At 47.0% G+C, this 27119-nt stretch overlaps 1 protein-coding gene across 1 annotated transcript in view; it reads right to left on the reverse strand.

Annotated features, from left to right (window-relative positions):
- Positions 1-23599, reverse strand: part of ST8SIA1 (ST8 alpha-N-acetyl-neuraminide alpha-2,8-sialyltransferase 1) — a gene marked incomplete at its 5' end in the record, with an annotated part of 139081 nt that extends 115482 nt beyond the window's left edge. Inside the window, one exon of the mRNA XM_084279383.1 lies at positions 23361-23599. Within this exon, the coding sequence (XP_084135509.1) occupies positions 23361-23599 (239 nt within the window). The remainder of the gene's footprint in view (positions 1-23360) is intronic.
- Between the last annotated feature and the right edge of the window lie 3520 nt (positions 23600-27119).

The following is a 27119-nucleotide window of genomic DNA, read 5'->3' on the forward strand; positions in this document are numbered from 1 at the left end:
CACCGAAACCCAGACACCGCATACTCAGGCACCTGTTTTGTACTGGACATCTAGACATTCCCAAGTGACCAGAAGGACACTTACCTTACTCTACACAGGTATCTAAAGAAGAAAAGAGTGGCCAGTATCTCCACTTACTGATGCCGTTTTGATACTTATAACTGGAGGAAACTGTAATAGGAGTACTAATAGAAACGTAACTTTTAGATAGCTAAAGTATGTATGATGAACCTCAATCTGCTATATACATAGATGACTACACTTCATTAAAATCTGTTGCTTATGGTCTCACTTAGACCGTAGGAACACAATCACAGGAAGGTAATTTATGATTTTCTTTTCATTTATGAACATATCTCAGTAACAAAAAAACTACATGTGGTGGGTTGTTTGACACTGACTGGTCAGCTGATGCCTACAAAAGCCACTTATAACTCCCCTCCTAGGGCGGACAGGGGAGAGAAAATGTAACAAGAAGCTCCTGGGCTGAGATAAGGACAGGAAGAGATCACTCACCACTTGCCATCACAAGCAAAATAGACTCAGCTTAGAAAAAATGAATTTATAACCAAGTAAAACAGAGTAGAGCAATGAGAAACAAAACCGAATTTTAACACACTTCCTCCCATTCCTTCCTTCTTCCGAGGCTCAGCTTCACACCTGGTTTCTCTACCCCCTCCCCCAAAAAACCACAGGAGGACAGGGTCAGTTCATCACACGCTGTCCCTGATGCTCTTTCTTCCTCAGGGGAAGGACTCCACATGCTCTTCCCCAGCTCCAGTTTAGGATCACTCCCTCAGGAGACAGTCCTGCAGGAACTTCTCCAAATGTGAGTCCTCCCCATGAACTACAATTCTCCACAAACTGCCCCAGCACAGGTCCCTTCCCCAGGGTGCAGTCCTTCAGGACCGCACTGCTTTAGCGTGGATCCCCCACAGGGTCACAAGTCCTGCCAGCAAACCTCCTCCAGCCTGGGCTCCTCTCTCCACCTGGACACAGGTCCTGCCAGGAGCCTGATCCAGCATGGGCATCCCACAGGGTTGCAGCTTCCATCAAATCCCTACACCTGCTCTGGCATGGGGTCCTCCATGGGCTGCAGGTGGATATCTGCTCCACCATCATCTTCCATGGGCTGTTGCAGGACAACCTGCCTCACCGTGGTCTTCTCCAGGGGCTGCAGGGGAATCTCTGCTCTGGCACTTGGAGCGCCTCATCCCTCTCCTTCTTCACTGACCTCGGGGTTTTCAGTTTCTCACATCATCTCACTCCTCTCTCTGGTTGGAAAAGCTACTATTTTTTTTTTTCTCACCCCTTCTTCAATACATTAGCACCCAGAGGTGCTACCTACCACCATTGCCTACTGGCTTGGTGTTGGTCAGCCCTTGGTGTTGGTCCATCTTGCCACCTTGGAGCCAGCTGGCATTGGCTGTGTTAGGCATAGGGGAAGCTTCCAGCAGCTTCTCACAGAAGTCACCCCTGTGGCCCCACCACTATCGAAATCTTGCCACACAAACCCAAAACATTGCCATCTACCACACTGCCTTCTAGCACCAAATTAGAAAGGAGAAATATTTATGTAGAAGTAAACTTTTGTCATTTGCTCTCGACAGTACTACTGACTTCCTGACAACTCTATGTGCAAAATGTCTCTTGTGATTACCTAAAATGTGCTGAGACCTTACCAATGCTCACTACTGCAAAGTAACTTAGCTAGTATCTAGCAGGAGGTATGAGATAGTCCAAAAGATATTCTCCCGCTTTCTGCCCACATCACCTCCTTCCTGAGTCACGCCACTCCTTCACTGTCAACCTAACCTGAGCAAAGTCCTTTTGGCTAGAGTCACAGGGCCAATTCACTGTTCACCATTACAGCCATAGGCTTTGATTCCGGGCTGTATATAACATCAGCAATTTCCTGGGTCACACTTAAGTAGCCAGGACTTAGGCGCTCCATGTTTCCTCTAAACATGTCAACTATTCATCAACTGCTGCTTTCAAAGAGGCTTACCATCTGAGCTATTCCAGACTGGAACAGGAAAGAAGTTGGCAGAATTCCCCAGATCACATCCCCCAACCAGCTAGAAAGAATTTGCCAGTGCAATCAGGGAACATAAACTTGGCCTTTCAGGACAAATATTCACACAGTGCTGAAAGCAGTTTCCAAAAGTCACATTCCCAAAGCTCCCAGAAGTTCACAGGCACATCACTACATCTTGTCAGGTCTCTGAAACATTCCTTAGCATAATCCAAACAGCTTCAGCCATCAAGGTCATCGCACATTTACAACGTCAGCTTCCAACTCATTGCACACTATTTTGCTGTTACCATTAAACAACTGATACTTGGTAGCACTCGCTGCAAACAATGAGTTCCACAACACACTACATGAAGTTTAGTGGTTTAGGTTTGCTTTTGGGAGCTTGGGGGTGGGGAGGCTGCTTAAACAGGCATGGAAATAGCAGCAGAAGTAGAAACCAGGCAGTTGATTGGCAGTGGAAAAGAAGAGGTGAGGAGGATGCAGGAACCATGTTCCAGTCCAGCCTAATCTAACTAGTTTGCTGTGCTGTGCTCCGTGCTGCTAGGAGTAAGTCGAGAATGCACAAACCCCATTACCCGGAGCAATCAAACAGCTTCCCTGGGGATAAATGATTCATGTACCAAGCTTTTTCAGGACTGAAGTCCTGGTGAAAAAAAGCAAACAGATCCAACTTCTCCCCCCAGTCTAATCTGGGTGGCCTTTAACAAGTCAACACTAAACACGAGAGAAGAATTCCAGAAAGCCTGTCAAACTGCAGAGATTACTACATGCTACGACTCCTACCTAACTTGCCAAGATGTTTACTTTCCATCTAGCTCTCCTGCCTGTGCCATCTGCTGGACCTGCCCCCAGCTATAGAATCACACCTCCTCTGCACAGGCACACACACCGAGCGGGCGGTTTTGGGAAACCCTAGGGTTCCAGTTCTACAAAACAGCTTCCCTGCTGCTACGGGAAATGTTCCTGTCAGAATTCAAGCCTGGGGTTTTACTGTCCCTCCTCTTTCTGCTCCACTGGTTGAGAGTTTTCCATCCTTCTTAGACCTCTTTATTCCCAATACCCCAGCTACAGGATTCATTAGAGGTAAGGCAGTAAATAGGTGAGCTGGTGGTGTTTTGATAGCTGCCTGGCGTACTACAGCAATGCAAAACATGCTACCTTGTAATGCCTGCAAGGATTATACATAGTGCAACATTATGAAACTCTAAATAAAAGCAAAACCTGAACTGTTTAACATATACAGCCACACATAACACAGGAAACTACTTTTGCTTGAAGGACTGTTGAAACCTGACATTTAATCACCTGCCGCGCTCTAGTTTTCTAGACTACCCATAATCCAAAGAAATCTAAATAATAAAAACCACTGGAACTAGGTTCTGAAGGGAGCCAAGAGGAGAATTTATAAAGCAGCAGTTACAAAAAAAGACATAAACCTCACAGCTGTGCGAAGTGTCTCAGGCTACTGTGTCCAAACAAACCCCCTGAACAGGAAAGGGGAGGCGGCGCTGTCCTGCTCCTGAACAATTATGCAAACTCTACCCAGCTGGAGCTCCAACAACCATGGCCCTTCTCCACAGAGAACCACAGAAAGCTCAGACCTTCTACCTTCATCTCACGCTAAGTAATCACCATGGGGAACACACTATTGAAGAGACATCCTTCAACCACTGTCAAGTAGCCCTCTTCTGCCCCAGGGAGGAACCATTGTCTTGTTTCCCATCCACCTTCTGCCTCTCATACTCTTTTAGCTGACCTCCAGCTGTAGGTGGTGTTGGGCACCTCCCCAGCTCTCCCACAAACAGATCAATAACTCCAGTTTACTTTTACCCAGGCATTCATGCTGTCAGTTCCAGAAGAGCAAGGCAACAGCAGTGGTAACAGAAGCCTTTAAACAACTCGAGGAAGTCTCTGGATAACAAACTCTGGGTCCATTAGGAGACATACATCTCCCTGACTTCTATAGGAAGGGCAACACAGAGTGATGCAAGCAACCTAGGAGATTCCTGGAGTGTGTCAGGGATAATTTTTGGTACAGGTATTGATAGGTCAACTTACAGCTCGATCTAACGCTCACTAACAAGGAAGCACTGGTTGGGGATGTGATAATCAATAGAAAGCTTGGCCCACGAACCAGTGGGATTCAACATCCTGAGAGGAGTGAGGAAGGAGAGTGGTAGATTCTGCAATTTATTGATACATTTTGAATTCCTCAGTTTGAGCTGGAAGTAGCTCGTAATCATTTATGAGTACAGTGGAAACTACATGTTAAAAACAAGGATCCCATAGCAGAGACACAGAGCAGAGGCTCTGAGGGGGAGTCCATAGAGCAACGAGAGGGTCTCCCAGATTGCTCTCTCTTTCTGACCCTTCCTCCCAAGCTTCCCAGGGCAGCACTGGACTGATTTCATGATTAACCAACAGCAGACTCCAATACAGTTGCTGAGTTTGTGGCTGTTCTTCCTGCTACTGAGTGAACATGAGGAATGTGTCCTGTCAGGCAGACAAACACCCATCTCCATGACCAGCGTGAGAAGACCTTCATGTTCACACCCAGAAGATGTGTACTGCACAAAAGTTAATCCAAGGTCTGCCTTCTAGAAATGCTTTTGACTGAGCCTCCCATTGCACTCAGAGCTCCCAGGCCTGAAACTACGTGGTGAAAAGTCACACAGCATTTGAGAACAACCAGCAACCGGGCAGTCCCATCACCAGTTTTGTAGGTCTCAAACTTGTCTTGAAAATTCACCTTTCAGCTCAAGAACGAGTGACAAGTTACAGAGCTATATTTACCACGGGAATGTCCTTCAGTTGGTCTATGCTACTCATCTTACGAAATTCAAGCCGTTAATTATTTAGAAAGAGGAATTGTATTTCAGAAGTAATAACTGAACGATTTTAAAGAGCAGTAATTCAGTTTCCACAGTAATTAAAATGTTTACTACGGGGCTGAAGAGGAGCTATTTAGTTTTCAACAGCATGATGACATTTTGTTTTCTGGTACAATGATGCAATCTAAAAATAAACCAGATAAATAAGCAAATTAGTAAAAAAAAAAAAGCATACCAACCACAGAAGAAATGTATTTTTTAAAGCAGTTAAGCAGCAATCTAAGAATGAGACATATATATTTAAGAACTAACCATTCTCAGAACGCCTGCATTTCCTAAATTGAGTATGATGAAGGTTAAGAAGGGATTGAATGTTCAGGTGTGCATCAAGAATAAGAAAGACTGTTATAATTAACAACAGTCATTTTGAATGAGGCGTTAAACTAAGTTACTGAAAGGCAAACCTCATACAATCAGAGACATTGATTTATTTTGGAGATTGTATTACATAACACTATCTATTGCATGCCTTTCTCCACAACTTTTGGTGCCAGCCCTTGACAGAGGTAGGAAAGTGAACTAAGTGGACCCTACCTAGTAATCTGTCCTACTAAAGACATTTCTGTGTTCTTATACACTGTAATTAAAGTCCATTATCAATTGATTTATGCTGCACACTTCTTACAAATCTGCCCTGAAGATCCCCAAAGCGTGTATTTTTCACAGCCACTGAAAAGCAGGTATATTTGGGGCAGAAGCTAGATGGTGAAAGTGTTGACAAACAAGAGAGAGAACACCTGAGAGAGAACTTCACCACTTACCACTTCGCCTCCTGCCCACTGACAACAGTCTGGAGAAGGTGTTGGCGTTTGACAACCATAAGCCTAGAAGCTCCCTCACCTTCCCAAAGCTGTTCCAGTTTGGAACCAAAATCAGCCAAGTGTGAGTGACCAAGGGATTCTGAAGTAGATAAACACCCTCAGCACAGTGCAGTTTAGGGTCCTTGTTTCTAAATAAATGTTATCCATGCATTAATTTAATGCCAAACCATGTGTACAACCCTACTACAACACCCAGTGAGAACCCATCTCAGCAGAAATGCTGGTGTGATCCAGAGAGAAAAAAAGAGTTCCTTTGTTTTAAAGTCTCACCCCAAAACTGTAGTAACCAACCTCAGTTTCAGATATGAGAAGACAAAGAATTGCCCATTGTCAGTCATGATCCCTAAGCATGAGCTCTGGTGTTCCAGCGGGCAGTCTAAACCTCAGCAAAATATAAAGTTCACTGGATGCCAGGTCTGTGGATTGTCTAGTTGGCAACATGCAATCACAGAATGAAAAAAACAGAGCAACAAATGTTGTCTTCCTGTCTTATTGCTAACCATATGGACATTTTCCCTACCACAGATCTTAAGTAGGACAGGTACCAGAGATAGCTGCAGTGAGTGGGCTGTACTCCACATATTTCATCACTCTACTTCCAAATCTCACCATTTTTAACAGTCATCTCTTGAGCAAAATTATTCCCATTCCTCCTGTCTTGTGGCACGAAAATGCCCTCTCCTGTTACAGTTTCATAGACTCTCTTATACCTCACATAGGTCACTGAAACTCGGCCCTCAGTTTACTCAAGTCATTTACTTCCATCTGATACTTGATCTTAACTGAGACTATAATTTAGCTCATATTGTTTTAGACAACTGTTACCTCCTTGGATTATCTTGACTGAGCTGTTCTTTCATTGTCCAATTCACCAAATGTTTCCTTCTTAATTGATAACCTTTCTGACTTATCCACATATTTGTTCTCAAATTTTCTATACAGCCTTTCCTTCCCTGCTACACTGCTTCAGATAAATGTTTATTAACTGGATTCCCTGCTTTTAATGTTATTTCTTCTTCAGCACCCCTCCAACTGCAAACTACATGCCTCTATAGTGTTGAATCCTATTCTTCTTCCACCTCCTTTCCAACATCCCAAGGGCCCTCCATCTCTCCACCTTACTATCATCCCTTCACACCCTGCCCTCCAGGCACATGTATTTTCTTTTCTTCTGGAGTACCCCATTCTACAATCCCTTCCTCTCATGCAACAAAGGGTTCTGATACAATTCCCAACAGAAAACTCAGGATTTAAGTAGGAATAAGAATACATGAAGGAAGACATCCTGCCCCTGAGAACAGTCGGCAACAAGATTAACACAATGAGAGGAGAAGGAACATTATGGGGGTTTGTTGCAGGCAGGAAAGAGCACACTCCTGTCCTTGAGAATACATTAATTTTTCTGCTCACAGCTTGATGGCTCACTATGTTTTGGTCCGAGCTGGGCTCCCAGCAGGGAGGGGAGGGCTGCTAGGAGGGGGACTAAGGCCTGGCAGCTGCAGGAAGCTGCCTGCCCTTAGTCACAAAGAGGAGCCAAGGCTGCTCCCCGCTGAGCAAGTGCTGGGTCAAGCTGGCCCAGAAAGGCCAAAGAAGCCCAGAAGGCAGGGCTCTGGCACCTGGAAGAAAAGGGTACTTTTTAGTAGGCATGGCAAACAAAGCTTCAGCAAGTGCCCTGGCTGACAGAGCCATCCTGTCCACCTCACAGACTTCTGAATTTGTTGCTTAACTTCAACAACATTTGAGGAGGGAAAGATTAAGATCCTATCAGTTTTGTGAAAACTTGGGTAGAAGGGAGTCCCAAACTTACAAGCCCCGTGCAGGAAGAGCCATGGGTGGCAACTGAGCACCTGGCTGTGCTCAGGAAGGGTGCAAAACTCCGACAGCTGCTCAGTCAGCACCCACTGCCTCTCACTCCACGGTCACATCACAGGGGACAAGAGGAGTTGAGGGAACTGGGACACAAACAGAGCCTAATTAGCACTGCTATTTATAGAATGACTTACCCTTTGAAGTGGGAAGAGATGCTGGTGACGACTGAGGCAGTTCTGGAGTTGATCCAAAGCATTAAGGTAATCCACTTCAAAAACACCGGAGCACAAGTTATTCTTGGGCCGGCGCGCCTGCAATGTCAGCTGTGGGTAAGCTGTGGAGGGACAGCACATCCACAGACACCACCTGGCCTCCAGGCAGGGAGGGAGGCCAGGGCCCGAGGAGGGAAAGGAGGTAAGAACCCAGAGGGAACCTCCACACCCGCACATCTGTAATTTATTTCTTTTTCCAATACTGGGACAGTCCAAACATTATGGTATTAAGACAGCAATGGCTCCCTCCAGCAAAGAGCTGCCAAAACAGCAACAGACACCCGTGCTGTGGTAAGCAGAGAGGATGTTACAGCAGTGTTAGCTGCAGAGATAACTTTGAGTCTTCATGAACTGCTACACCTGGAAATAAATGGATGAGTGGGCAGGTCTGCTATCAAGACATTCACATCATAAAGAGTTTGATAAGAACAACCCCATGCAGCAGTATAGGTTGGGGACTGATCTGTTGGAGGGGAAAGGGACCGGGGAGTCCTGGTAGAAAGCAGGATGACCATGAGCCAGCAATGAGCCCTCGTGGCCAAGGCCAGTGGCATCCTGGGGTGTATTAGAAGGGGAATGGCTTGTAGGTTGAGAGAGGTTCTCCTCCCCCTCTACTCTGCCCTGGTGAGACTGCACCTGGAATGTTCTGTCCAGTTCTGGGCCCCCTCTGTTCAAGGACAAGGAACTACTTGACAGAGTCTAGCGCAGGGCCACTAAGATTATCAAGGGAGTGGAACATCTTCCTTATGAGGACAGGCTGAGGGAGCTGGGTCTCTTTAGCCTGGAGAAGAGGGTACTGAGTGGCCTCGTCAGTGTCTATAATTATGTAAAGGGTGAGTGTCAGGAGGATGGAGCCAGGCTCTTCTCAGTGATGACCAATGACAGACAAGGGGCAACAGGTGCAAGCTGGAGCATAGGAAGTTACATGTAAACACAAGGAAACATTTCCACTGTGAGGGTGACAGAGCACTGGCACAGGCTGCCCAGAGAGGTTGCAAAGTCTCCTCTGAAGACATTCAAAACCTGCCTGGACATGTTCTTGTGTGACCTAACCTAGGTGATCCTGCTCTGGCAGGAGGGTTTGGATTAGATGATCTTTTAAGGTCCCTTCCAACCCCTAATATTCTGGGATTCTGTGAAAGGAAGAAATATTATTCAGTATTCTTCTGAGAGGAGACATACTAGCTTCCTCAGAGAAAGGACAAGCCCAGTCTACCCAAAGAACTTGCCATTGTGTATCAACTTTCTTAAATTTTATGGTGTTATACAGGACCTGTTTTTGAAAGATGCCTCTATAAAGAGCTAGCAAAAATTCTAAACAAACCTTCAAGCAATTAATGCAAGAAATCTGCTAAGTATGAGGATAAAAGTAAAAGCTGATTAATTAAATCATTCAACCTACTTACTCCTTCAACTAGTCATCTTAAGATAGGAATAGTGCCTGAAATTTCATTTGAAAATACTTTTAAATCATGCTCATGTGCCTAGTTTAGAACCAGCATCTTTTGGGAGATTTTCCTCCCTAATACATTCAACTCATCTACTTTAGACCCAAAAAGGTGATAATTAAATGACAAAGCCTAGCTATTTATTCATTAAACGTACTGAAAGCTGATCTGTTCTTAGCACTTACCAAACTGTTTAAGAAATACTTGTAAGACCAGGGGCATTTCATGAGTGGAAACAACATACTTCTCAGAGAAATTAAAAAGAAACCCTGAAAGCCCTGATGCAAAATAAATTCTCATTCTTAAATGGAAAGGAGTAAGACTCAAAGGACAGACTGCGCAGCCACACGATCACAGAATGTGTTAGGTTGGAAAGGTCCTTTAAAGATCATCTAGTCCAAGCCCCCTGTAGTAAGCAGGGACATCTTCACTAGATCAGGTCACTCAGAGCCCCATGGAGCCTGATGTTGAATATCTCCAGGGATGGGGCCTCCACCACCTCTCTGGGCAGCCTGTTCCAGTGATCTACCACCCTCCTACTGATCACAAGACACCACCTGAAAGCAAATGACTAAGTCAAATTTGTGAAAGAACTTATTAAGTTCCTTCATCTAGGCTGACCCGTGATTTCAAATGAAAGCACGCTACACACATGCTCCTGGTTATGCTACAGAGAAGACAGCCTGCACTCATTCTGTGGAGATGCTATTCTTTACCCTTGGGAGCCAAACCTGGGCTTGGCCTTAGCAGATGTGATTTTGTCTACCTGCCTGAAGCTTCACAGCTTTCTGAGTGTTTGCTTATATCCCCCTGCAGCTCACTTGGCTTACAACTTCTGAGAAGACAATGAGTTTGAACTATATACACCAGCTCTCTTGTACAAAAATCTCAAAGACTGCTATGATAGCAAAGGGTTAGGAAAAAATACTCCATTGTTTACTTACTCTGTGAGGTAACAGCACCTTGGACATTAACTAGGCACTAAAAGGTGAGACATATGAGGAGAATGGACATAATCCCTGAACTGTAAAATAATGCTCTGTATGTCTTCTCCATCAACTTTACACCAACACACCTCTCACCAGTCTCTCCTAACCCAGGACAGTGAAAGCACCCAGCAGCAAGTCAGATTGGGATTTCTTGTGAGTTACTACAGTTGGCACAGCAGGTATCAGAACACAGAAACAAGGTACTCTTCGTGTTATCTATGATAACTTACAGAAAACAAATGGGGAGCTGCATAACCTGTTTGGCAGTGAGATGCCAAATCTCTGCAGAGGAGAATCCCCATTCTGTTTCTGGGACTGCTCCAGCCTTCAAAAGACACCTGTGGGTCCCACCTGAGTAAAAAAGAGCAAACAGAAAAACTGGAATAGCTGACACTCGGATACATTTGGTTTTGTTGAGGAACTATTACTCTGCCCCACCAGTCCAGCAGCCCCATGCCAGTAGAGTGACTTTGCTTTGCTCCTTGGTGCAGTTCTGCTGTTCTGCAGCAGCAAAGCAAGCGGAATTTGTTCTACACTTGTAAAACCAACTGACAGTGTAACTACACAGGCAGCCAATACATTTTTCCACAGATTAGGTGGGGAAGAACAACAAACTCAACCCTCTTAGTACAAGACTTTCACTAGCAATGGCCTGTTTGACAAGTGAAGCACAAAACAGATTTTTTTAAAACAAAACGAGAGAAAGACCCAAGGCAAAAATAAACATGTTATCACATGCTAGACCCACTAGCATTTACTGAACTACACTAGATAAGTGTTTTCACTTGTTCTGTTGTCTAAACAGAACTATCAAAACACATGATTTCTCTAATGATAGGTTTACTTTTTTGTTGTTACCATTTTTGGATCAGCCAGCTCAAGTTCCACACTCTGCCCTTCCCTTCTGGATAGACTTAAACATCTAAAGGTGATGACTGGAGTGGGATAAAAAGAATAAATATCTCATGTGCATTTTACTGCTTCATTCAACTGGGCATACTAAACCCTGGAGATGTTCAGCATTTGTCCATAAGGCTCAGCAAGTGTGTTTGTGCTAGATGCTTGCTGGGTGCCAAGCAAAATGTTAAATTAATAATATGACCTATAAAGGAATGCCCAGATTGGTTTTGTTTCTCCTATTCCCTTCACTGTTGCAGTTTCCTTAGTTTTAAAAAAAAAATAAATAAAAATTGCCTCTAATTATAGGTTGATACGTACATCTCACTATAGCAATCTAGCATCTAAAAAAACTATGAGTCAGGCCCCCAAAATTATGATTAAGGCATAGAAACTAGCCATCTGCAAAACAACAACCCACAATGGATTTTATTTGCCTTTTGGGGCACGGGTTGCCATTGATATTTTCAAGCCCTTCACTTAAGCTACAAGGACTAGAAAATTCCTTCTTAGTTTTTGTTCCCTGAAATCAAGACCATCACACATTCGCCTGACTACAGGAGCTGGCACAACTATTACCAGGGTGAGCAACGACAATCTTTGTATCATCCCCAAGTCATGCTAACTGCCTCTAACCACAGGCATACACCATTCATCATCAGTTCCTGCCTTGCTCTGGGAGAGGAGCTACCATTCACCAAGCCAGGTGAAATCTCCCAGTTGGACATGCCCTGGACTGCTGAGCCTCAAAGCTCCAGAGCCTGAAAACGGTTGGGGTCATGGTCCTTGGCAAAAGGTCCCCCAATATTTCTGAATTAAGACCCTTGCAGCAATAAAATTTAAACTCCTCTCCACATAACCGAGCAATAGTTGTGGCCAAAGTGTGAACTTTCTGAGAACTTACAGGTGAGCTATCTGGTTTACAGGTAACTCTTCAGATCTCCTGGACAGTCACATGTAGTCAGGTTTCTCATCCCTTTGGTATTTCTTAATTAAAATCAAAAAAATTAAAGAGGTTGAGTAAAAAACAAATACAAATTAAATCCAGCACATATTCCTTTCAAAAGGTATTTTCCACTCAACCTGTGTTGCAATCAACTGCTCCAGCATGGCCCATGATCTTTCTGTGCACCTCACAGATCCTTACGCAGAGTTGGGTTTTTTTTTTTCCAACCCTCCTTGCTAGAAAAGCATTTTTACCCTCTTTTTCCTGCCCAAGACACAACTTACTTTCATTAAAGATTCTCCCTATTTGTTTGCCTCCCTTTTAACTTTCTCTGCCCCAACTTTTCTGGAAGTCTCGTTGCTCGGCTGAAACACCTGGATGACACAGAAACATACAGCTTTCCACTGATGCCAGCTCTTTAGCTCCACATTTGCCCACACAGGCTTATTCAAGCATCAGCATGAACTCCAGGGGCTCACATAGTCCAGAAATGGCCACCCTCATCATGCCCATCAAACACAGATACCAACGCAGACTCCCCACTTGCAGCAGACGTTTGGGAAGTCTTCACCCACGTCAGGCAGTAACGTGTGTCACAGAGCCCTACATAATATAAAGCAGAAGCATCTTCCATACTTCAGAACCACACCACCTCGCTGACCTCACTGCACTGCTCTTACCCATCCCTGTGTTTAAAGGCTGTGGGAAGAAACCAGCCAAAAATCCACAGCCCTTTGCGCCTGTTCCCTCCCTGTTCACTTGTTTTCAGGGTTAACAACTGTATGAGTTGACCCATCACTACCTTTACTCCCACAGCAGCACCCTGAGGGAGGCCAAGAAAGACCATGAGCCCTGCAGGCTGTTGTGCAAAGACTACTACAATCTGTCTTCAAGCAAGCTGTAGTTAAGAAATGTCTGCCCATCATTCCACATAGAACTCCTTGGAAGAGTCCAGCGCAGGGCCACCAAGATGATTAAGGGAATGGAACATCTTCCTTATAAGGACAGTCTGAGGGATCTGGGTCTCTTTAGCCTGGAGACGAGGAGACTAAGGGGTGACCTCATTAATGTCTATAAATATGTAAAGGGTGAGAGTCAGGAGGATGGAGCCAGGCTCTTCTCAGTGATGGCCACTGATAGGACATGGGGCAACAAGTGCAAGCTGGAGCTTAGGAGGTTCCATGTGAATATAAGGAGGAACTTTTTCACTGGGAGGGTGACAGAGCACTGGAATGAACTTCCCAGAGAGGTTGTGGGGTCTCCTTCTCTAGAGACATTCAAAACCTGCCTGGATGTGCTCCTGTGTAATTTAGTCAAGGTGATCCTGCTCTGGCAAGGAGGTTGGACTGGATGAGGTCCCTTCCAGCTCCTAATGTTCTGTGATTCCCATTCTCATCTGATCCAGCAGCCCTCCTCCAGTACTGACTCATGTGTGCATTTCCTTTCTATCCCGTCCTGTGGCCGTACCCTGCATGGATTTATTCTCCTGCCTTTTACATTGCCATTAAGTAGGGAGCAGCACCACGCGGGAGACTGCAGAGTCTGAATTTTGATCATGTGAGTAAAAACCCACAGTCTCAATGGATGGTCAGTAAAATCACCCACAGACAAGCAAGGGTAATCTGAAAATTACCCTGCTGACTAGTTCAGGATGTCTACTGCAGCACTCACTGCTGCAGTCTAATGACAGCCCTCAGATCTTGCAGCTCCCACCTTTCTCGCTCCCACCAAGCATTCACAGGACCTGGAGACTGAACACATTAAGTCAATGACTCCCACAGGTCAGGTTGACCATGAGAGAACATGAAGACCAACTGAAAAGATCCTTCAAGAAGAAAGAGAAACAAATACACTCCACTCCCCAACTAATCTTTTATCTCCTTGCCTTTCTTCAGGTCCTAATTTCCTTCTGTTCCATACAAGCAGTTCTCACCATGCTCCAAGTCACTAATCACAGAGTACCATTTCACCCTCCAACTCCTACGACCACAGCAGAAGTCTTGGTGAGCACCTGAGGATATCACGGAGGTGCTGCCATGGGCCCAGCATGCAGGGGACTGAAAAGACCCCTGTGCTGTGGGGCGAGTGGGTCTGAGACACAGGGCAATGCTGTAGGGCCCAGAGCACACCACCACAGGAGGCACCACACAAGGCACTAGGGAACACTGCTGTCTGGGGGCTGCCAGCAAATGCAACGTAGTGGCATGAAGCCGAGGGGTGTGCTGCCGACTGCAAGCGATGCTCAGTAAGTGGGAGAGAGGACAGAGATCCAGCACTCAAGACAGATTTGGGAAGGAGGAATATGCACGTATCAGGCAAGGGAGCAGGGCAACAGCAGCAAACAGCACACAAGCTCTGTGATGGCTACGTTGTTCCCCCCAGAAGATGAGACTTCTGTAGAAGATAAATGGAAAGTGCAGGGAACAAAGAAGAACAGCTAACAGAGAAGGACAATGATTAGAGCAAGCAAGCATAATAAAAAGTCTGGTCAAAAGCAGAGAATCTGAATTTCATCAGTAGCTGAAGAATCATTCTTCAGCTTCTTTGTTAACCCTTGGCTCTGGTTAATCCTTTCCTGCGTTCTTCCGTGCAAGAGCAGGCATCTGATTCACATGCAGGCTTTTAAATACTGAGCCAGACAGAGCATACAGCCCATTACAGATGGTAACCTACCACCATTTAAATACTGGTGAGGATTTGCATGAAACGTAAGGAAAATATTTAGCCATTGATAATTAAAAGTTTTTTGACATGTAGAAAAAAGAAGACCAAGCAAGCACTGCTAACATTGCAACACATTAGGGAAAACAAAGTAAAACTGGAAGTTGCTATCCAGGAACAGGGATATAGAATAAAGACCTACTGTATTCTCTTTAAATAGATTAATGCTTCAGTGATAGCCATGGAAAGAAAACAAAGATTTACACAAAAGCGTTAAGCATTTTACAGGTAAGAAGCTGGTACTTCCAGATACCAGTAGCAAGAAGGACCAGTACCCACCAGACCCTTAGCAGAAGTATTTAGGTCATTCTTCCAGTGAGTATTTGGGTGGCCTGTAACTAGGAAATAGCTCAGGTATTTCTTCACATTAAAAACCGTACTAACAGATGGAAAACTCACTCCAGTAATCGAAATTCCTAATCTGCGTAGCTGGGACACTTAACGTGTTCTTGGGCTGAAAATCCTTCAGAGCAAGGAGTGTCTCCCTGCAAGTTTATGGCACTGTATAACTGACAATTTCTGTGCAGACTAACAGTTATTCACAGGACTCCCCACTGACTTCAGCAGTGACCTAGACCTGAAGTTCAGTTACAAGAGAGAACCATGTCACGGAGACACCATTTCCTTAACTTCCTTTGCAACTCTATTTCCTTCACTGTAGAAAAGTAGCCGGGGAACCAGCATCAAGTGTCCCCTGGAAGTCAAAAGTAAAAAGGTTCAAACATAGCTGAGGAACTTAAGAGTCTCCACCCCATCTGCCATTCAGCCTAGATCTTAGCGACTTTCACTGAGAGAGGCAGGCATCAGCCAGCCTTGGATCCAGCATCACCCCCCACTGCATACTTGAGTGCTTTTGGGGCTGATTCTCAACTCTTGCGGCACACCCGAGTACTACCTGTAGTAGACACTTCATCGCCCTGCTCTAGGACATACTGCACTGTGGGGCTGACAGCGCAAATAGAACATCACATCCAACAGCCACTCCAATCACTGCAGCAGGCAAAGCAGCATCACCAGGGCTGACATTTGGTCAAGGCAGAGAACACAGGGAAACATCAGAAATCCCTTCACTCCAGGGAGGGAAAGAAAACATAGTTTTGTTTGTTTGTCTCTCATCTTTGACAGGAAATACAAAGCCACGACTCCTCTGTGACAGCAACAGCCACTCCAGGCACACCAGAAATAGGCAGAGCAGGTTTTCTCACAGGAAAGCAAGCGAAATAGCTGATCCCTTCTCCTAGTGCTCCTCAAAGTACAGACTGGCTATATAGCAGCTTTTACTTAGAGCCAGCTGTGCCTCCGCAGAGCCGAGGAGAGCTGATAAGCAGAGACTTTACCCTGCTACTATGTGATGGCAAAGTCTGCCGCTTACCTGGAAAGCCTGATAGCCAACAACGGGCACGCCAGGGATGGAAAAAAGACAGACAGCCCAAGCACCACTGGGAGCTGCGGGACTCTGAAGAAGGTGACTGGCAACTCAGTGGGGGAGGAAGATAAAGGAGTAAATAATTTCACACAAGTTCTTTATGTCGCTGCTACAGATGGATAATCATAGAAGGAGCCATCCAAAGAGTCTGGGGGAGCCCTGAAAGCTGAGGAGGACATCAAGCAGCTTAAGAATGGGAATAGACTGCAAAAGAGGTGGAGAGAAAAAAAGCAACCACCGAAGAAAATGGTTGTTTGGGAAATTAAATGATGCTCATGGCAAACATGGAAGAAAAGAGTTAACCATTTCTATTCAGCAGTTTCCAGCAGCTTTACAAGCCTTACTGGAGCCACACGTCCACTTGAAAAGAGAATCTCTAAACCAAGGAATTCAGGAGGGCATTTTCCAGGCAGGTAGAATAGAATATGTAATTCAACAAATATAAATTTTATAGAATTATATAATATAAACATTATATAATATATAATTCAATAAATAATTCAATCTGTTGACTTAATACAACTACAAAACCGCCCACCACTCTGCCAGCCAGAAAATGTTCTATGCAATCTGATTTCACAGCCTCCACCTTTTTCCTGAGCGGAGCAGTGGGAAAACGACCTCCAGACTCCTGCTCTAAGCCAGGATGCTGTTTTCCACAGTGTAATTCGCCTTGTTAAAACTTTCAAATATGGCTAAGGTCACAGCAACAGGCGCAGCTTCTTCATGAAGCTCAGAGCTTCCATAAGAATTACTTTACAGACAAAGGCTTTGCATGGGTTAAGCAACTTATCAGTGCCATGTCCGGTCCCACCCTTTGTTTATCTAATCAGTTTTGACTCCAAGGTCTGGGAGAATTGTTATCTCTGGCCTTTTACATGTCAAAATTGTGACACGACAAAACCTGAACCTCTGATGAGGTTTGCAAGCACTACATGATATAGATTGATGTGCTTCAGTATGAATTTAACTGCATGCAGCTATGCTGAAGTGATTTAACATTAGGAGCATTTTTCTTGTATTTTGGGAACCACATGCAACATATAGGAAAAGATTTATACACACACACACAAAGATTTAAAATGTAATTATTTTTTGGTGTAGAAAACTGGAACAAGAGAAGACTGAGGTCCAAACAGCCTCCTCAGTGCAGCGAGGTTTGTCCTCGCTGTGGGAGGATAAAACCTATAGGATAAAAGGCAATTCATTTTCCACCATTTACCTAGTTGGAACTAGCCTCAGAAACCAGTCTTTGCATATGTCATTGAACGCACATCAAATGGGAGCAACACTCCTGGCTGCTCTGAAGATGAAAATCACAAGTAGAGGGATAAATCTCCGGTTACGTATTGTACGGATGATTCGGCGCCCACTCCATCCACTGCAAAGCAGAAAAGGGGAAAGCACAGATGTGAAAATACATACATCCAGCAGTGTCTGTGTATATACATACCAGACTTTTGGGGCCCTAGTCAGGTAACCTAAATTCCTGCAAAATCTGTCTTCCTCCTGTTCCCCAGTGCCTGGCTCTGGGCCTTCGGAAGCTCCCAGCTAACAGGAAAAGAGCCTCCAGGAGTTGGCTGCACCCTCCTATAAACACTGGCAGCACTGGAGGTGTTCTTTTTTACAAATTCAAAGTGAAGCAGCAATCCAAAACTCTGGAAGAGCAGATACTAGAAATAGGGATCTCAACTATCTGCTTCGTGAGGAAGACAGAATCAAAGTTTGAAAGAAAATTCTACTTTGGGGCAAAGAAAGAAGACGCCGTGAGCTGGAACTCAGGAATTCAAGTCAATTCCTATCTTGCCACCACAGGCCTCATCTGCAAAGACAACATGAGCTAACTCAGATAACTAATTCCTATTGTTTTCATGCAATTTAGGTATCCAAAGACACCTAAAGATCTCGAAGGAACAGACCACTCAGAACTCTCTGCTGCTTGCTTTCTTCACCGCAGCCTCCAAATCGTAAAATGCAGTGAGAACACTTCTTTCCTCTCACCTTTAACCTGCTCTTCAGACTGTACCTCTTCAACAAAACAGCTTCCCATTGCAGATGGAGACACCAAGAAACCACAAACTGCAAACATCCAATTATCTCAAATACAGCAAAATACAGCTGGGGAAAAAACAATCAAAAACAATCATTCAAAATGTTAAGAACCAGGTTTATAAAGCCTACCAGGCAGCAGTATCAGCTACTCAGGAAAGCAAAGTGAGCTGGGTTTGGCTGCTGCCCACACACAGCATCTGAGCATATCCGATGGTTTTCGCATAGGGCTTCATGAGCTGCAGAGGTAGACTAATCTAACCCAGCATCTCCCAGCTTTAATCCCAAATCTGTTCTCCACTTGTCTCGGTGAAAGCAGAAATATTTCAATATCTGATAAAGCTGTTTAAGCAGGGCAAAACTCTTACCTAGTCAACCTGAGCAATATGAAGTTTCACCTCAGATTGGCCTTGTAGTATTTCAGTAAGTATTGCAACACTCATGTAATTGGCAAGGCTCACATCAAAAGAGGCTAAAAGTCACCTAAAGAGACTCTTGGTGACCTGGCAATAGCACTTGTTTTACTCAGCGAGGGGAGTGGCCTGGAATTCTAGTTGTGTTAATACGATCTAGAATGAAAAATGTCAGTGCCTGGTATGATTGCACTCGAGGTACAGACATTAAACAGCTGGCAGAGCACAGCTGGCGGAGAAGGCTGCAGCGGGAAGACCCCCTCCAGCATGGTGTGTAGTGGCACAGAAGCATTACTTTTCTGAGGCACATGAAAATTAACAGTAGAAGGGGCCTCACACACAGCCTGTCCACATCTGCACTGCAAGCACTAGTCCACCGCATCTGGATATTCCATCCAGTTCTGCCACTGACCTGTTGTGTGATTTCAGGACTGTAGCTTCTCCTCTCTGTCCCTGGAGAATGGACAAGAGGCCAAACCTGATGAAAAAGGGAGTGGAGAAGCCACCTACCAAGATAAGCATATCCACTGTGGTTCTAGGGACAGAGGAGACAGACAGCACTGGGGAGATGACCCAGGTCATAGCAGATGCTCTGCACCAGAGGCACGTCACAACCAGTGAATTCATGTGAGACACCTGGCACCAGCTCAACCAAGCCACCCCCTGAATAAACCCAGGGTGACGGCTCTGCAGCACACAAAACTGCTGCAGCAGAAGCAAGAACGCAATCCAAATGGCAAGGGTAGCCTCCCCGCTGCCTTGCAGATGAGACTGTCCCATCTCTTCCTGAGGAACCCCTAAGCCTCCAAACACCACCCAACCCTTTCAGTGGCAGCCTTGGCCATCAAAAGCCCACTGTCCCCCACTCATTCCCCAGGGGAGGTCCACCCTGGGAAACAAATGAAGAGGAAGCATCAGATAAACATGCAGCGCTCGGGATCTGTGGCTGCATGGAGCAGGCAGGGCGGATGAAAAGATTCTGCTCTGCCTTTAATCAACTGCAGTCTTTTTTAATAAAACCATCCTGAAGATATTATTGCATATCACCTGCTTCACTAATAGAAACAGCAGTTAACAACATTTTTGCCTAAATTATTTAAGCAGCACTAGGCCCTTAAAAAAAAACCAACAAAACAAACCTAAGCAATCCATAAAAACAATTAGGACACGATAACATTAACCACCTCAGAGGATGACAAGCCGTTATACTGTAGGTAAATTAGACACATGAGCCTCTAGTGACTCTAATGACGGTCTCATTCCTATTCTGACCACTTTGTGGTTCAAGATGAAGCAGTTCACCATCTGAATGACAAAGTGTCATTCAGCACTGGTCAGAGATAAGACGTTTCCACAGCAGAGAGTATGATGAGCCTCAGCCACTAATGCCTCAACATACAAAGGATGCTAATAGCAATCGCTTGCTTGTGGGCTGTACTCCACTCCGATTGCCCAGACTTGGAAGACTTCAAAGGACACAACATTGGACCAAGGGCTCTTTTAATAACGTCAGTTGTACTTTCAGGCTTTTCAGGATCTGTCCTTCCATCCACGAACCCAGGCAATTCTTGCAGAGCCACCCACTGCTCTGATGTCAGGGGGACTCGGCGCGCTCAGCGTGCCAGGATTACTCACAGAAGTCATGTACACATTCGAGGCTGCAAACGTGCTTTAAACAGGCATGACGGCGTCAAAGGCTTAACGCTGCTCTTTTTCTTACGCCCACAAGCTGTCCTTATGCACAGCTGCAGTAAGGCAACACACACCTCAGAAGCAGCAACCTGGAACTATTTACAAAAGTACTTACATTTGAGACACAATTCTGTAAATCCATACTCAGACACAAAACCCTCATGTAAACCATCCCACAAGCACCAGTGTGCACTCTCGTATAAGCAAGAGTTTACACATGTCAGATCTTTACACAAGGTTTCTGGCTGTGCAGAGGAAGACAAGGAAGAAGCAGTGGCAATTGAGGAGGTACTGGCACTCAGTTCCCAGGGATCAACCCAAATTACCATACATGTTGTTTGTTGACCTTGCTGAATGGTCTTTGATCCAGGGACAGAAGGCAAAGGGGGATCAGCACTTCAGAGGTTTGAAAAGTATGTTTTGCTCAAGTTAATTACTAAGGGACAATAACTACTGCAACAATAGGAGTCCAGTGAGTTTATAGGAGGAGAAAGATACCAAACCATCAGATGTTTTCTCTGTGTATCAGCTACACTCATACAGTACCACAGCCGCCGCCATATCATCCAAAGTTCACGCTTTCCCGCATACACTTTTAGCACAGATACATTCAAATTTATTCTTCAAAACTGAGTATAAAACCAAAATTGTTCGGTAACCAGAATGTAGCAAGGAGGGCTAGGGAGGATGGCACTTAACCTCGTTCTTTAATAAAAACCTATTAATAATACATTAAAACCCACTTAATATTAGGCTATTATGGAAAAATGTATTACTCCGAAGTCCGCACACGGGATTCCTGCGAAGCTCTGTGCCTCCTTCCCAATTTAAACAAGAGAGACTCGCAATTCACAGGTGGTTCCCAGCAGAAACTGAAACCTGGAGCTTTGAGAGTGCTCTCACGTAGAGACAGCGGGACCGTAGCAAAGAGCAGGACACGGTTTCCCTGAATCACCTCGCAGCAGCTTACCTGCCGTGCCCTTCAGTTTCGTAACTGCCAAACAGCATGGAGGAGAAGCAAACTTAGGCAGCAGAGAGAGTTCTGTGCCATGATCATGTGAGTATTATGGTATACTCAGTCTATAGCTCCAGTGTACATTCCCTCTTAAAAACTTTTCTTTTTTTTTTTTTGAAGCAGGTTATTTAAAGCTTTTTACATTTAGCGCTGCACGGGAGCATCAGGAGACACAGACAAGAAACAGTAGCTCCTTTTTACTGCAAAAGGCTCTCTTCAGTAGCATCTCTGAGATAATCACTATGCTCAGGGAGTAGAAAAACATATGGGCAAGTGGAAGAGTTGACGAGCCACACACGAGTTTTCGTTGCTAAACCATGTGGTGAAAGCGGTTTAAAACCTGTTTTTTAAGCTGAAGCCGGAGCAGCGTTACCGATCTCCAGACAACATTTGGCTTATGAGCATGAGATAGAATACATCAAACTCTTTCCCACGTCACCTGCCAGGGGCATTTGTAAAAACATACTCATTCATCTACTCCCAAAAATGGGCATCAGTGGCATAACAGGATTAAGAGGAATTAGTATCTGAGAAGAGAAGATCAGACCAGTTTCTTGTGTTGTACAAAAAGGATCCTACACCTTTACCTTACTGCTACCTCTGTATTAAAGGAAGGACTTCTTCAAGGCCTACCCTGTGATGGCATGAACACACACCCGCTTATCACCTGTCACTGCTTATGTTTCTTGCAAGCTTCCGTGGATAAAGGAAGAACTGTAAAGTTTCTGTTATCCCAGCAGATGTGATATTAAGCAATCGCATGCCGGCTTTCATTCATGACTAAACCCAAGTTAAATATTACTCCAAAAATATTGAAGAACACCAAATAAACCTGCACGACGCTTAAAAAAAATAACTTAAAGAGTCTCTTGGAATCAGGATCTGATTCATTCTGGCATTCACGAAAGAAAGAGGGCCTTTCTGCAGGCAGCTTGATTACCACTCACTCTGATCGTTCACGTGCCACAGAGCATCGGGAGAAGACCCAGCTTCCCTCCAGGAAAGGGAAGGAAATCAGCCTCTTCCAATTGTCTGTGTTGTACCCAGGCACGTGAGAAATTTTCAAGGGGATGCAAATCTCCTCTGCACTGGCTTTTCTGCCAGGGTCATTCAAAAAAAACCCCTCCCTGCCGCAGGGACCTGGTTCTCCAACGCGATCAGATGTGGCACCCTGACTGCAACGTTCCTCCTCTCTCCTGTGCAGCTGGGGAAGGTGATAGGGCTCCGAGGATTATCACCGTCCCCCAGCCACGGTAGAAGAAAGGGAGGGGAAAGGGTGCCTCTTCACGTGGTTTCTATAATAAACTGCAAAGAGTCAAGGACTAGCGCGGGGCTGCCGAAGTGTTCCGCGGAGCGAGGACGCTGACACGAGCGAACATCCGCGCAAACCTTCCCCTTCGCATCCCGAGGGAGATGCCGGCGCTCAGCTGTCCCCGGCAGCCCGCAGGCAGTCACAGGCGATGCGCGAAGGGAGGCTCCGAGCCCCTCGCTTTGTTACCAGCCGAAGGCGCTGCCGGTGCAGCTGTCACGGGGCGAGCGAGAAGCATCCTATTGTGCGGGCAACCCCGCGCCGCTCAGAAGCACCTCAGCCCTGCTAGGAAGGGCATCTAGGATAGGCGAGGAGAAATAAGCCTCCCTCCCTTACATCTCCGAGAAATAAGCCTCCAACCCCCGCGCCCAGCCCCTTGTCCTCCCCGCAGCGCAGAGAGCCACCCAAAAAAGTTTTGCTGGGCAAGAGGGGCCCTGCCAGCCCCTCGCCCGCTGGGAAAATAAACCCCACAAAAGGTCGGGTAGGAAAAAAAAACAGAAGTTTGGGATTCGGCGGGGTGGGGAGCGCGCCCGGATGGGTTCCCGCCGCCCGGCCGCCGCTTCGTGCGGCCGCCCGTCCCCGGGTGCCCGTCCCCGGGTGCCCTTGGGCCGCGCACGGCGCTACCTGAAGACGACGATCGCGGTCTGGTTCCTCCTCCACGCCTTGCCCTGCTGCAGCAGCACCCCCTGCACGATCTCCTTCTCGTCGGGCAGCCGGTAGACGGGGAAGATGTAGAGCCAGCAGAGGACGAAGACGCCCAGGGCGCTGGCCCCCACGGGCAGGCGGGTGCGCGGCCACTTCCACGCCAGCCCCGCCATCCTCCTCCCGCAGCGCCGCCGCGGCGCCGGGCCGCGCTCCGGCATCAGGCCCGCGCCATGCGGCGCCCGCGGGCGGGGGGCCCGCCTCAGCCCCGCCGCCGCCCGCGCCCTAAGCCCGGCGGCCCGCCTGCCGCCCGCCGCCCGCCGCCATCGCCGCCCAGCCGGCCGGGGGGAAGCCGGGCCCCGCGGGCGTCGGGGCTCCTGCCGGGACTGCTGCCGCTGCGCCGCGGCTGGCTCCTCTCTCGGCGGTGGCGGCTGCCGCCCTTCCTCACAGTCATTTGGTCCCTCGCTTTCCCCGCCAGACGATGCTCCGCCGCTCCCCGCCCTCTCTCCCTCCGCCTCCCGCCGAGCCCGCTCGCTCTCCCTGTCTCGCAGCGGCGCTGCGGACGACCCCGGTAAATTTCCACCCCGCCCCGGTCGCGGAGTGCCCCGGCCCCCGCCGCCCGCCCCCCAGCCACCGAGGAAGGGAGGGGGGGAGGGAGGGCGAGTGAGCAACGGCGGCCGGAGCTGCGGACCGGCTGTGCTACGGTGCTGGGCTCCGCTCCACCGGCGCGGCCCCGCGGCCCGGCCTCCCCCCACCTCTCCCGCTTGACCCACAAGCACCGGCCGAGCCGGAGCGGATGGGGGGACACGTCCCGCTCCGGGCTCACCCCTGCGGGCAGCGCCGCCGGCAGCCGCCCACCCTCCCGGTGCCTCGCGGTCCCCCCGGCGGCGGCCGCGCTGCTCGGCAGCGCGCCCTGGCGGACATCGGCCCCCGGCCCCCTCCCTCTCTCCCCTTGCCGCGTCTCCCTGCGCGGCGTGCGGGGGCCTGGCGGGGTCCCCGTGGTCAGCCCCGGCTTCGGGTCGGGAGCCTGGGAGCTGTGATTACCGTGCCCACACGGTCAGCGTATGTATATCCTTTATCCCCTATTGTTTTGATAATTTAGCAAACGGGGGGTGTCCGGCAAACCTAAAAGAACAGCGTGCTCAGGCCAGCAGCACCATTACCAAAGCAGAAGCTCTATGGCACCGTGTACCCACCGGTGCTGTCGGGTGTCAGAAGGAAACGCACTGGGTATTACACCCCCGGGTGTGACACGAGCAGCTGATGGGCATCCCAGCCCGATTGGGGCTGTCACTGAAGTCCCCAGTGCAGGAGAGAGTGGGCAGAGAGGCCACCCACCAACCGAGAAGCAGCAGGGTGAGCCTTGCACACCTGTGCCAGTGCCCAGCTCCAGCTTCCCACCGGGCCCCACCACCCGCCTGGCAGGGTGAGGGTGCCACGTGGATGGCCTTCAGCCCTCCAAAGTCAGCAGAGAGCATGTGATCATTTTGTGAGGACAGAGTGGCTCCAGCAGCAGAAAGCACCTGTCTGAGGTGATTGGGTCTGCTGAAACAGGCCAGACGCGATTAGCTTCCCCCAGTGAGGATCTCGGCAGTCCCCAGTTTCAGAGCCCAGTCTCCAGACACAGGCTATTGCATAAAAGGGACACTCAGGCTGGGCTGGTACCATCAGGTTGTGTCCAGCGTTTCCAGACACACTTATCAATCAGACCCACGGAGCAACACTGCAGACTCCCAATTAACCCTGGGATGAGTTTTGTATGAGTTAGGTTAGCCAGCTGCTTTCCAGACTTCCAGGAGCGCGCAGAGCTCAGCTACTTTGAGCACTTCCAGGGCAGTAACTAAGGGATTGAGTTTGAGCACTTCGAACTTGGGAGACTTCAGGTAGCAAGGAGACACTGACCGCCCTGTGACACAGCCATTAGCCTCTGCCTGACTCAAGGCACGTCAGCATGGCACAGGAGAGATGGCGACCACGGCAGGTGATGGGGAAGGAAGTACTACCAGGCTGATCTGCTAAGATTTTCAGAAGCACAGTGCTGAAAGGCTGCCATTCTCACCTAGCAAAGGGCGGCAAACAAAAAATCTGTGGGTTGTGGTTTTCCCCATAGCAATCAGAGACTCAGTCAAACAACTTCTGAGTTTGAAAACAGACAACCCCAAGTCCCACAGCTCTTTCTGCAAATGTCCAGAACTTCCCCTGGACTAATGAAGAAAAGAAACTTTGAAAAAAAAACCCACCCAAAAATTGGGGGAAAACAAGCAAAGAAGAATGTTTGACACAGTTTAGTATGTGCTGACTACAAGGCAGCAATAAAATGATCCTAAATACTAGCTGGCTGTTTATACAGCTTTTTCAACTAGAGATCCCAAACAGATACTGCTTAGTTCTCAGTAAAAAATAAACTTGGAAATGTCAATGGGCTTTGGGTGCTTGAGAGGAGGAAAAACATTTGCTCTTTCCTAGTGTGCGGCTGTGTAGAAATAGACACTGACGTGAGTATTAACTTGACAATTTCTAATGAACACAAAAATGCCAGAAACTTGTAATTGCATAAGAAATATTGTTTCCATTCTTGTTTGAGATGCTTGAGCTGTCTAGAGTGTTAGAGCTGTTTTCTCCAGACAAAATGGGAAAAGAAATTGAGCAGAACATTTTGACCAGCCTCTGACAAAAAGAAATATATATATATATTTTAAGCAGAACAAATATTTTCATTTCTGTAAGGAAGATATTTGCCAACAGTAAACCAAAGCGAAACCTATTCAGTCACGTCTACTAAAAACAAACAGAACCTTCACTCTCCAGAGCATAATTCAAAACATAGTTAGCTAGACTCATAAAAAGTAAAAAAAAAAAAAGACTGAAACATGCAAAACCATATCCCAAATTAAACTCTGTCTCTTTGCTCACCTTTAGCTGCAAAGGGAGACAAACCAGAGGCTCAGTGTTGCTTGGAAAACCAGAAAGCGGAAAAGGATGAGAGCAAGCAGGAGTGACTGTTACTCTTTCACTTGCTTGCAGTTTGGGCAGTGAAAGAGAAACAGCCGTTCCAACTTGGAATGTAGCAATTCACCGAATAGAATTCACTGTTCATTTCTTCAGTAATATAATCCCTCCTAAAGTAACATAGGGAGGGATCATTTCTTTAATAAAGGGCTTTTACTTTTGGACAACGAGACACAAGATTTTGGGCTTTTACTTGTGAACTCATGAGATATTCCTAAGCCTTTCCCCTTCTCTTTCTGAAGATAGTTCAGCACGAAGCCCCTGGGCTGTTCACCGAATTTATTGCAGTCTGCAGCCTGTCTGGTGCCATGGTGGTAACTCCATCACCGTGTCCTACCTGCTGCCCAGAAGGATCCAGGTGGATCAAGGCAGAGATGAGGCAGAACTTGTTATGTCCCTATTGACTTGTTGTGGGAAGACCCTCCTGCGCTCGTGCAGGTGGAAATCACAGATGCACCAGGGAGGTGGAAATCACAGATGCACTAGGGCAAGCTCAACCCCAGGTGTCCTACTCGCTGGTCAAATCTGCTTCTAAGGCAGCGTTATCAGTCTCTGTCCTTTCGCTCAGTGAGCACTGAAGGGAAGCACGCCGGTGCCTTCCCCTGAGGGCAGCAGCTTCAGGCGGAGAATAAACAGGAGGTAAGAATAAACTGCCAAAAGTGAATCTCGCTTACAAGCAAATAGTCTTAAGCACTTTAGCAACAGCTTGCAGCCACTGAGATGTAGAGATGT

This window comes from Gallinula chloropus (assembly GCF_964237585.1).
Source record: "Gallinula chloropus genome assembly, chromosome: 1".
Classification (NCBI taxonomy): domain Eukaryota; kingdom Metazoa; phylum Chordata; class Aves; order Gruiformes; family Rallidae; genus Gallinula; species Gallinula chloropus.